Source organism: Diabrotica virgifera, chromosome 8, assembly GCF_917563875.1.
Source record: "Diabrotica virgifera virgifera chromosome 8, PGI_DIABVI_V3a".
Taxonomy (NCBI): domain Eukaryota; kingdom Metazoa; phylum Arthropoda; class Insecta; order Coleoptera; family Chrysomelidae; genus Diabrotica; species Diabrotica virgifera.
Genome location: NC_065450.1, coordinates 196372347 through 196385370, shown reverse-complemented (window position 1 = coordinate 196385370; position 13024 = coordinate 196372347). Strand labels below are relative to the sequence as shown.

Genomic DNA, 13024 nt, shown 5'->3' with positions numbered 1-13024 from the left:
TTTTTTTAGTCATCTTTTCGTATACGAACCGGTTCTGTGGTATTATACATACATTGAAAATTATCCATAAGAGGACTATCCGAATTTTTCGAAAAAAAAAATTCGTTTTATAAACATAGCTCCTTCATTTTTGGCGGTGAAAAGTTTTTTCAAAAATGACTTTGTAGGATTTTTAAAGAGTTATAAGACTGTAAACTAAATTCCGTAAGATCCCTCAGTTTTTAATTAGGGTGGGTTTAAAGGGCTCGAATAAGGAGGTGTTTGCTCGTAAATAGAGGTTTTAAACAGCTATATCTCGCTAACGGTTCACTTTAAGGAAAATCTATGCACAGGGGAATTTTAGTTATTAAAGAAGCTACAATTTAGTACTTTATATTTTATTTCGTATCTCCAGTATTTTCGGAGATATTTTGAAGTAAAAGGTGAAAAATGGGAAATTCCAAAAAAATAATTTTTCTTTAAACTCCATTTTTTTTAAATTAAGCCTTTTAAATAAGTCAAATTTCTTGGGTGTATTGATAATACAAATATAAAAGGAATTACAGAAAGGTGAAGACCAATTTTTAATCAAGAGGGTAGTTAGGGGGTTGTTTTCACTGATTTTTTCATAGAGAAAAGCAGGTATCGACCTTTTTTGATCATAAGTAGCTTAATTTTCAGACTAGAAACTTTTTATTATATTTTTTTCGAAAGGCCTAACTGTATACTTGAAAAAAGATTATTTAAGTTTTCCTCGAAAAATGAAAAGTTTTTCCGTTATTTTACTTTGAATATTTCAAATTATGCATTTGACGAAAAAAGCTAACTGTTAACATGCTGTATCTCGGTTTGTATTGGTCTTAGCGATATTACTGAAAAATAATTTGGTTTATGTTACTAAAAGATACAATTTTGATATCTACAGCTTTTTTGATTAAATGCATATTTTTCGAGGTATTCTCAAAAAACCCTCTAAAAGTCGATTTTTTCATCGAAAAACTGTTACTTTCAAGCGCGATTAACTCGAAAAATATTAGTTTTACGAATAAAATGTAAAAAACATTTTTTTCTTATAATTACTTTTTACATCGATTTACATAGTTAAAATGTAATAAAAAATTCCCGCCCCTGAGATGGGGGTGGAAACCACCCCCAAGGTTTTAGCGTACAGCGGCATGATATAGAAAATGATCCTTGGACTATTCCCTACCTTCTGTGAAAATTTCAAGTAAATCCATGCATGACGAAAAAATTGCGAGCCAAAATGCTTCATTTTCTCGACTAATCTAAAAAAAAATCAAGGAAAAATACTGAAAAATAAGCCAACGGTGGCAAATTTTTAAATGACACCTCAAAATATAATGAATTTTGCGGTGGACATCAGAACTCATCATTGAATCATGGTAAACAAAAAATTCAAAAAGATTTTATTAGTTTATGAGTTTCTCGAGGTAAACTGTCGAGTTTTTTTAGTTTTATCTAATTTTGACTTTTTGATACCACTCAGAAGTCAAAACAACGAATTTTTTTGTAAAAAATGGTAAAAATTAAGATATCTATTATTGTTAAACAAAAAATAAGCATACGACATAAAATATCTCGACAGCTTTACCTCAAGGAATGTCTAAAGAAAATATATACAAAATTCCTGGTGGATCGGTCAAGTAGTTTTTGAGTTACAATGTCTACAGTCTTTGAAAAAAGGAGTTTTGAGGAAAACGCGTTTAAAGTATAGTTTTAAGTTTTATTTTTAATTTCTTTTTTGTCTTTCAAATCGTAAAATGATGCACACCGGAATATATTTTTGAATCGCGGAGTAATTTACAGAAGATAATAAAAACCACTGTTGACCGTTGCTCAATACGTTCAAGCGTGCTGGCGCGAACCTGCTGCAAATCGAGTCGAAGGTAGGGCTATTTAACACTATCTCCCTACCTTCGACTCGTTTTATAGCAAGTTCGTGCCAACGCGCTTGAGCGTAGTGAGAAACGGTCAACAGCTGTTCTTACTTTCTTTTGTAAATTACTCCGCGATTTAAAAACATATTTCGGTGTGCATCACTTTACTATTTGACAGACAAAAAAATAAATTGAAAATAAAAGTTGACAATACTTTAAAAGATTTTTCTCAAAACCGACATTTTCAGGCTGTAGACATTGTAACTCAAAAACTACTTGACTAACTCACCTGCAATATTGTATGTATATATTTTCTTTAGACATTCCTTGAGGTAACGCTGTCGAGATATTTTTGTTTTATGCTTATTTTTTGTTTAACAATAATACATATTTTGATTTGCGCCTTTTTTTTCAAAAGAAAATTCTTTGTTTAGGTTTCTGATTGATATCAAAAAGTCAAAATTAGATAAAACTAAAAAACTCAACAGCGTTACCTCGAAAAACTCATAAGCTAATAAAATCTTTTTGAATTTTTTGTTTACCATGATTCAATGATGAGTTCTGATGTCCACCGCAAAATTCATTATATTTTGAGGTATCTTTCGAAAATTTGCCACCGTTGGCTTATTTTTCAGTGTTTTTTCTTAAGGAATCTATGAATTGTACAGTTCTAATTCGTCATTCTCGTTCAGTCCATAAGTGAAGATTAAGCTCTTGTTTTTCCAATTATATTTAACTTCAACTACCATTATTCTTTCTGGTATAGCTTCCCATTTCCACAAGAATGTTCTTTTATTAGTGTGTATTATACAACCTACATTTCCTGCTGCTCTTTCTGTTTCAATAACTCCACTGTATAATATCAAATTTCCATTTTCTAGTTCAATTTCTCCTTAGCCTTTTCTTTTTCCTTTTGATTAACTGCAAAAAAAGTGAAAATCGTTTTTTGTTAATAACTTTTACTAAAACTACCTTAGAACTTTAATGTTTCACCCTAAGTTGGGTATTGGGGTACTTAACAAACCCTCAAAATTTGAGACCGATCCATTAATTAGTTTAAGAGTTATTCTAATTGTTTATCCCAGAGACCTTTATTTTGCAATAACATAAGACAGAAAATAATGAAGATATGGCAATTCTGAGTATGCCAAATGAAAGTAGAAAGCTGGTACTATCAAAATGTACTAAAAAACGATAAAAAGATTATCTAATATAGTTAAAAATCCTAATGCCAAATTTGTGAAATTTTGTAGTTTAAAAACATTTAGAATAACTTTAAAAATATTGTCTGTAAAAAAGTCATTTTACATATTACAAAAGCTGGTATTTTATTCAAATTTTTAAAAATGTAGTTTAACTGGTGACCAGTCGTGGTAAGTGAAGGGGGAGCTGGGAGCCGACAAATGCACGAGTGCAAAAACTAAAAACAGCAACTTTAAACTACTATCATTTTCTATATCTCGGGATCTACTGAATATATTTTGATCGTTCTTTTTTTAATTCGTATGTAATTTTTCTGTACATTACAAATATGTAATTTTTCTAAACATTTATTAATTAATAAACAGTCTAATTTGTTTAAACAATTAAAAAAAAATTATTTTTTCCCAAAAATCCATGATTTTAATCATACTATCCCTATTAATCATAGAAAAAGTTAAGATATACTTTAATAAATAAATTATCTTCAAAATAAATAATTATCTAATAAAAATCATTTATTTATTAAAGTGTACTTTAACTTTTTCTGTGATCATTAATAATACTATGATGAAAAAAATAGATTTTTGTAAAAAAATATTTTTTCAAGAATTGTTTAAACACATTAGACTGTTTATTAATTAATAAATTTATAAACAAATTGCATATTTGTAATGTACGTAAAAATTACATACCAATTAAAAAAAGAAAGATCAAAATCCATTGAGTTGATCCGGAGATACAGCAAATTATATTCGTTTGAAATTGCTTTTTCGTTATTTTAACTCGCTGGATTTGTAGGTTCCCCCTAGTAATCGTTTGCACTACATTTTTGAAAAATCGTAGAGGGTGCTGTGAAGGTATAATGTTTGTGCAAATTTTTTAAGAAAAAATACAAATCCCCTTCTTTAAAATGGCATTAATGAGATTCCTTAATTATTATAAACAAATTAGCTGTGAATTAAAAAAAACATATGGCTAACTTTGTCCCAAATGAGCCCAGGCTAAATTTTTTTATTTGAAAATTCGTGTTAAAATACTATCTTTTCGAATATATAATAGGATTGTTTCTACGGACAACATTTTTAAAGTTATTCTAAATGTTCATAAACTACAAAATTTTAAAAATTTGGCATTACGATTTTTGACTATGTTAATCATTTTTTTATCTTTTTTTAATAATTTTGATACTATCACTCTTCTACTTTCATTTGGCATACTCAGAATTGCTCTATCTTCATTATTTTCTGTCTTATCTTATTGCAAAATAAAGGTCGCTGGGATAAACAAATAGAATAACTCTTAAACTAATTAATGGATCAGTTTCAAATTTCGAGTGTTTGTTAAGTACCCCAATATCCAACTTTGGGTGAAACACTAAAGTTATAAGGTAGTTTTAGTAAAAGTTATTAAGAAATAACGATTTTCACTTATTTTGCAGTTTGCGTAGCAACAAATCAACTTTTTAACTTTCAAAAATCGGCATTTTGAAGCTTTTTCAATGTTCTAAAAAACTGAATTTTGTAATTTTATGTCAACTATTCAGTTTTTGAATGGAGTGCAAAAAATCGAAAAAATCGCGATTTTTGCACTAAATTGTTAATAATTAAAAACCGGGCGCGAACTCTAGGCAGGAAACAGGTAGGTTTTCTTCCTATAGGTGTACAATAACTAAAAAAGTAGTCAGCTACCTGGATCTTTGAGTGTCCCGAGAAAATCCTTATTACCCTGGACTACTATCACCGCCAAGTGTACCATTAATGTACACCCTGTATTGACAAGTGTGTAACATGAATGTACAGTTGCAGAGTTTCACTTAGAAAGGTGGTATAGTTTTGGTGCACAACGAAATAATTTAAAACATTATTGGCGGTGAGAGTGTTAAAGTAAATAAGCAATAAATGAAATTACTACATTTATAACAAATTCTTTTCTACTAACTATTTGTAAGATATTTCTTACCTGCAGAATGTCACCATTACAACTTGTGTCCAATCTCTTATATTTCAGACGACAATAATTCCTCTTGTGCAAGATGAAATTGGCTAGACTCCGAAAAATATTCCTGCAGATTCTGCACTCAAACATTATATCACATTCATATGTAATATACTCTTTTACCTAAAAGAATAAATGTATATTTGTATTGTAGAGGAATTTGAGTGAATATAACACAAAGACTGTATAAAGAAGCACAGGTGCAAATAAAGATAAACAATCAAATAACAAAAACAATCATTACAACAAAAGGCCTCAAACAGGGATGTGGTCTATCACCTACACTTTTTAACATACATAAATATACATTGATCAGGCTTTGAAAAGATGGCAGGGGCGGCCCGTCGGGGTAGGCAAGGTAGGCGCCGCCTACCCTCTTCAAATGTAGTACAATAATATAAATTATTAATATAAATTACTTATTTCAAAATTGTAATTTATAAATTTTGACATAATATCTACAATAAAATAGCAAAAATTATCCAAATTATTTTTAAAAATATCCAAAAAATTTTCTCCGTAGTTATAATTATTTTACGCTCCTTGTAGTATCAGTAGTACTGTATAGATTCTATATTCTCCTTGGTCAGGCACTCGGGAACGTAGCCTGAAATAGAACGACGCCAACACCGAATTGACGTGCGATCTCTCTCTGTTTACGCGAGCAGGCCTGCTGCAGGTCTGCTCGTAGCGACCGTATTCTACGATTTTGAACGGGCGGATAGGCACAGAGTCGTATAGCCGGACCTACAAAATTTTATCAGTTGCTTCTCTTGTGTCTTGTGAAATGTTTTAAAATAATTGTTTTTTGATTTTGGCTGTTATTAGTAGGTTAAGTATTGAATAAAACTAGGTAGGACAATTTAAATTTGTTTATGAAAACTGAATAATGTGTTATTAGATTATATAGATAATTAAAAATTTAAAGCGAGGTTAATTGTTAACTTATCAATTTATTCGAATAGTAAATTATTATTTGATACATAAATAAAATAAGTAATATTTGACGTTGTTGAAACGTAGGTGTGTTAGTTTTATTGGTGGAAAAACTTTAGTCATCGAATATGAATATTTTAAACGATGTAATATGCAGTTTGATCGAGATGCCTATTTCAAGGCGCCAAAATCAAGAAAGATTAGTAATTATTTCAATGGGCCGGCCTTTACAAAATTTAACAATTTTATCCACAGATAAGCAAAAGACAATCAACCATTTTCGAGATCGTTTAAAACAATATGGCATGAAAATCATAAATGGCTAAGCGGAAGTTATTTTAAAAATTCACTTTTCTGTTGGCCTTGTCTGTTGCTCTCAAATTTGAAGCCAAATGTTTGGGTGAGTCAGGGATATTCAGATTTGAAAAATTTATCAGCTAGTGTAAAAAAACATGAATCTTCGAAAGAACATTTAAACAATTGCTTAGATTTAAAACAGTTAGAAAAAAATAAACAAACTACTGACAGTGCTTTCGCTGGACATATTTCTCTATCTAATAAGATATATAATGAAGAAGTTGAAAAAGATTGAAGAAGATGAAGTAATTGATGTTACAATTCTTTTAGCAAAACAAGAACTTACATTTCGCGGTCGTGATGAGAGCCATAATTCTTCAAACATGGGTAATTTTAAAGAAATTTTTAATTTAGTAGTTAAACGCGATCAGGAAATCCAGGATCATGTTAAAAAATAGAAGGGGTGTTCACGGGTTTGTCAAAAACAATACAAAATGATTTAATAGATTGTCTTGCCGATTACGTAAAAAATGAAATTTCAACAGAAATTAATGAAAGTAAATTTTTTTCTATACTAGCTGACGATACTACTGATATAACCGAAAAATCACAGTGTACTTTAACAATCCGTTTTGTTAACAAAGTTGGTCAGGTAACAGAAAGATTTTTAGGGTTTTTTGATGTTAGCGATAATAGATCTGCAGACGCTCTATTGGGACCGTGCAAGTTCGGCAAAGCGACCTCTATTTCTACGCTCTGTACTTTTATTCGCACTTTTAATTATATTGGCCAATTATATTAGTCCTGGTTGCTGGATAATTGTCAAGACCATAGTCCAAAAAAATAATAAGAAGAAAAAATAAGATGCAGGTTATGTTTAGCATACGTAAACAATTGTATGTAGTAAATAAAATCAGTTATTAAAATGCAGTACTGCAAGCAAAATACAATTAATTAAATTTACCTTTATATAATAATTGCATATCATATCAATATTGTGGAGCAATATATAATTTTTCTGCGTCAATGACAGAAGGTATGAAATATACGTCAATTTGACAATTTCAATTGACAATATGAATTATTTAAAATAGTTGCAATATTTCTCCGCGACTCGCGCACGGTCGTTTCTCGTTTCCCTTTCCAAGTACTTGCACACCGCGAATATAGTTTAATTTCAAACGTGCTTGAGCCATATGATTACAAAAATAAATTAATTGCTCAATTTTACGATGGTGCACGTGTAATGGCTGGCTCTTTAAACGGATTACAATCAAAAATTAAAGTAGATGCTCCAAAAGCAATTTTTACACATTGTTGCGCTCATAGATTACATTTAGTATTGCAAGACGGCTCAAAATGTATTACAAACTGTAGGATATTTTTTGTCGCCTACCCGAAGTATATGTGTAGCCTACCCGCATACTGAGGTCACGAGCCGCCACTGAAAGATGGTATAGAAAATGTAGAACAATGGACATACCAGTACAAGAGAATATATAACATTCATTACTTTTCACTGATGACCAAGTAATTTTTGCACAAGACAGGGAGGACCTGGAATATATGATAAGAAAATTAAAGGAAGAGACTGGGCCGATATCAAGCACAAAATGACTGTACTCCCCTAATTCTTCTTCTTCTTAGGCTGCCTGTCTGTTCCGAACGTTGGCGATCATTCTGGCTATGATGACTTTGTTAGTTGCTATACGGAATAGTTGTGTTGAGGTCTTTCTATACCATACTCTCAGGATAGCAAGCCAGGATATTCTTCTTCGTCCTGGGGCCCTTTTCCTTCAATTTTACCTTGTAAAATGCACTGGAGTAGCTCGTATCTGCCTTGATTTCTCATTATATGCCCCAAGTACTGCAGCTTACGGCCCTTCACGATGTTGACTAAATCTGAGGTTGTGTTCATCCTCCATAGTACTTTTTAATTGGTGACTTTGTCTGTCCATGGTATCTTCAGGATTCTTCTGTACAACCATAGCTCAAAAGCATGAAGTTTCGATAGAGTTTCCGCCTTCAATGTCCACGTTTCTACTCCGTATAGAAGCACTGAGTACACGTAACATTTAAATTAATGCTGTAACGAATAGTCACACTTAGTCTTTCGTTACATTAGGTTCAATTTTAAATTATATTCAAAGTTTACAGGTACTTTACTAAATGATAAATCTGATTAAATCCTAAATATCTTGCAACGAACAGTAAGACCGAATACTTCTGTATTGGATCCAAGGTTGCAGATTTGAACTTAAATTTAGAGGAGACTATTAAGAGTTGTACATGTCGAAAAGCCAAGTCATACAACAAACTTTGACAACATACAAGTGGAATGCAGAGTGATTCACCGTAATAAGCAAATCAGAGAGCTCTAAGTAAGAGTGGCAAAACATTCCATCCGGAATGAAAAACCCTGATGATGATGATTAAGAGTTGTACTTAAGGGGATGGGTACGTAGTTTCTGCTGCAATGCTATTCAAATGGGATTCATTTTTTTTTAATACTGAGAAAAGTAATAAGTATTTTTGAAAAATTTAAACGCAGAATAAAAGATTACGTTATTAGCGAGGGCCGAAAGTCCCTGAGAACTTCTATAATGTTTATTTTAATAAGTTACAGGGGTGAAAAACTAAGAGAAAATTTAGTGTGATTTTTAATTTCAAATATCTCATTCAAAATAAACTGTTTATTTATTCTAAGGAACTTTCGGCCCTCGGTAATAATTTAGTCTTTCATTCTGCGTTGAAATTTTTCACAAATATTTATTGGTTTTTTCAGGATTCGGAAAAAATGAACACAATGTCCGTGGTAATATTTTCCATATCTATCTTTGTCATACAACTCACTCAGTCGAATAGAATATTGTCAGCATATTGTCAGTCAGTGACAATTTTAAATATTTGACATGGCATCAGGAATATTTTGAGTTGTTGATTAAATAATATTGATAGTGTATTTGATAAATAATTGATTTAAGATGTGAACTTAATAAAAAGTTATTTATTGTTTATTATTTATGGAAGATCCAAAACAGAGAATACACCAGGATATATTCAGTGATCCAAGTATTTTGTTGTTAAAGATGTTCAAAATTGTAAGCGTTTCATAGTAACAATATATTATTAAAAAATAACTTTATCAGTTTTCCTCTTTTCTCGATTGATTATTAGTTTTTGTTGTACAGTAGATAAATTATTACAATCACTGAATACATAATTAGTGAAAAAATTATCAGTAGTAATTGCACAAGAGCTCTAAAATTATCGAATTTTTCCCGAGTGACAATTTGACAGTTTTAATTTCAAGACCCGAAGGGGAGTGAAATTATGTCAAAGTGTCACGAGGGCAAAAATTCGATAATAATTTTAGAGATCTAGTGCAATTTGCTGCGATTATTTCATGAATAAAACTGTTCAAAACCAAAATTTTATTGTAATTTATTTATGTAAGTACAAATTAGTACAATTAAACACACAGTTGTTATAAATATTTGACGGTTGAAAGTCATCACTTTTATAACTTTTAAAACAATAATTGTCATTAATGTCACTGAATGTATTTTTTCGTAGCAACTAAGGGCATCTGAGGTAATATACTTGACGACGGGATATTATCAAAAATTATCACTTTAATTTTTATTTCTGTAGCTTTCTATTGGTCAGAATCTCTTATGAATGAAATAATCATATTAATTAACTGAATTAATAAGTAAGGCAATTAATTATACAAGTAACAGTTATCCAAGAACATTCAAAAGCCATCTTTAAAGTTAATGATGACATTGTCAAGTAAAGTTTACATATCCATACCAGTGAGAATTTTACTACACGTAATTTGCCGTGTAAAAGACAGAAAAAGTAGAGATAGCCGTAAAATATTTGCGAATTATGTACCGATGGCCTTAAGACTTTTAAGTATTTATTTATTTACGGGCAAGCCCAATTCAGAAAAGATTATTACAAAAAAAAATATTACAAGGACAAAAGCAAAAACATAAACAGTGTCAACACAAAGAACAAATATTACAATATGTATTGGATAAAAAAGCTATTAAGATAAAAGAAAAAAAAGAACATTACGATTTAAAAAACAAACAAAGTTTAAGCTTAAAAATTGCTGATAGAAATTATATCATTAACATCTAGTTATATTTATTGTATGCTCAACAAATGGTTTTTAAATCTATCCAAGGAATTGCAGAATTTAGGGTCAATGATAAGCCTATATGGTACTTATATGAAAGATATAGAAATGAAAATAGCATGGGGAAAACAAGCCACGAAAGCACTCCATGGAGTTATGTGGAACAACACTTTAACCAAAGAAAACAAAAAAGGGTCTTTCAGGGCATAGTGCTGAATATTACCCTTTATGGAGCAGAAATATGGCCAATGACAACAATATGAAAAAAAATTGTTGAATTGGGAGTTTATGAGTGGATGTCTACAAATCACCAGAGAGAAGAGAATAAGAATAGAGGAAATATGGAACAGAAAGGAAGTAGAATGCTCAATTACAAAAAAAGTTGGAAAACAGAGCCCTGAAATGGTACAGGCATGTACAAAGAAGGTCAGAGCACAGGTGGCCGAAAAGAATACTGAACTGGGAAAAACTTACATAGGAAATACTATTATAGATAGAGATCTCAGAGATGGCAACTGGGAGAATAGAGTGCTGTGGAGGACAAAAACAGCTGTGAAAAGCTGGAGAAGAGACATTTCACAAAACTTTACCTCTTCTGTAGCATTCTTCAATAAATTCATAATCTCTTGTATGGTGTAAATACTGGTCTCTATAGGTCGTTTGAGGTGAGACACATCCATTTCTTCTTTTTCATTTTGACCTGGAGCTTTGCCCAAAGTGGTCTGCAAGGGCTTTTTAACCTTCTTTGTTTGTCTATTTGTCATAGTATACTCTAAAAAAAAGTTTAATTTTACTATTGGGAACTAGGAAGGTACCTACATCTACATAATAAAAATGAAAGAACAGGAAATGTTTATGTAAATCAGATCTATGGTATTCCCCTTATTTATGTACTTTCAGCAAATCTAGAGTAAAAGTAAATAAACAAATAGACAACTCATATGGCACATGGCATGGCACTTAGATATTATAGCCATAGCACTGGTTCTGCTGTACAACAGCAACAATATACATGCCTTGAAATAAAAAAGTGGTTTTATGATATTAAACTTTTTCCTTAATGCTGTTTCTAGTCCTAATGACAATCACAAGATAAACATTAGTGCTGACTTGGACAATGATACGGCAAAGCAATGAAATGTTTCGGATGTACAGTTGTGTACTGCAAGCTATTATGACTTTAAAATGTATAACACACAAGCTTACACACATTTTTTCATGGAACTACGTGAATAAATCTAATGTAGGATGTTCCTTGAGACATTTTCTGCACAGATAAGTTTAAATGCACGCTTATATCCACGGAAAAATACTTCTATAACGTTGAAGAAGGTCACATCCAGAAGACCGTCTCTCCCTCGAATTACAAATAGGTTTAAGATCTAATCACTAAGCAAATACTATTAACGTAATTTTTACGATCCGAGTAAACCGGAGATGGTATTTTAAATTGCGAATTTACGTTACAAAACTAAATAAATATAATTTTTATAAATACCTGTATAGATCGTCATCCACCATTTATATTCACAAGCAAAATTCTCCCAATTGACAACGTTCACCGATAATAGATGGCTCTGGCTCCTAATGTCAATCTGTCAAAACTTCGTTTCTGTCGAATCGTTACAAACATTGTCAACAGATGGCTGTGTGCGTCTAGCATTCACAGTGTTGCCGATTTTTACTTAATTATCAGATTTTAATACAATTTTTATGGCATTCTGAGGTCTGTGAAGATCTGATTTTTTATCTGATTTTTGAAGTTATACTTCTTTAGGCGCGATTGGGAAGAATGTTGAATGTTGAGAGTGATTTTTTATAAAATCGACAATATAAGGTACGGGCATACCGACAGTATGAAGTTACTTGCTAAATCTTTCAAGTTACGTACGGTCGGAAAAATGAAAGAATAGGGCTTTTCATCGGATTATACGATATATGACAGAAGCTCGAAACAAATGACTGTGAATGAAAAGCCCTAAAGAGCTTTTCATCGATTGTCATTTGTTTCGAGCTTCTGTCATATGTTTTATAATCTGTGTATAATATTAATAATATATACAGATTATACGCTCTGAGCTTCGCTGGTGGCGCTCCTAGCGGATTACTGGAATTATCTTTCACCGGTAATTTTTAAATTTATTATTTAATTGTTATCGCTTAACATTTACAACGCAAAAAATTAATTAAATTGTAATCGATTTTTTTAAGATTTTGCTAATCATTTTGACGTTCTATTGATAAAATATGAATTTCTTACTTCGGATACTTTCACAATTATCGTGTAGATGGCGCTAAGATTTTTAGATTAAATTATAATTACATATTACGGAACATTAAAAAAACTTAAATTCAGTATTTAAAACGTAAGTATATTTAAGGTAAAAATATATACCACAGCTTTGACCAACTAATATTTTTTATAATTAATGTTTTTAATTTTAATTTTACATTAATCACTTTGACATTTATGTCAAATTTCCGGTAAACGTTTACAGACTTGCCACTACTGGCGCTCGAGAATTTGTAAATATCCCCTCTACGTACGAGCTCACAGCGGATACGA

The 13024-nt window shown here is 31.0% G+C and overlaps 1 protein-coding gene across 2 annotated transcripts in view; it reads right to left on the bottom strand.

Moving 5' to 3' along the window:
- The window catches only part of LOC114334531 (uncharacterized), a 94246-nt gene extending 82189 nt beyond the window's left edge, over positions 1–12057 (bottom strand). The window contains exons 1-3 of one of the 2 annotated variants that reach the window (XM_050657351.1): positions 11957–12057; positions 11049–11230; positions 5040–5198 (exon numbers count right to left, since the gene is read on the bottom strand). In XM_050657351.1, the coding sequence (XP_050513308.1) occupies positions 5040–5198; positions 11049–11230; positions 11957–11972 (357 nt within the window). In that variant the 5' untranslated portion in view covers positions 11973–12057. Of the gene's footprint in view, positions 1–5039; positions 5199–11048; positions 11231–11668; positions 11828–11956 lie in introns of those variants that run through there. The other variant, XM_050657352.1, reaches the window with a different exon arrangement.
- Positions 12058–13024: the final 967 nt, after the last annotated feature.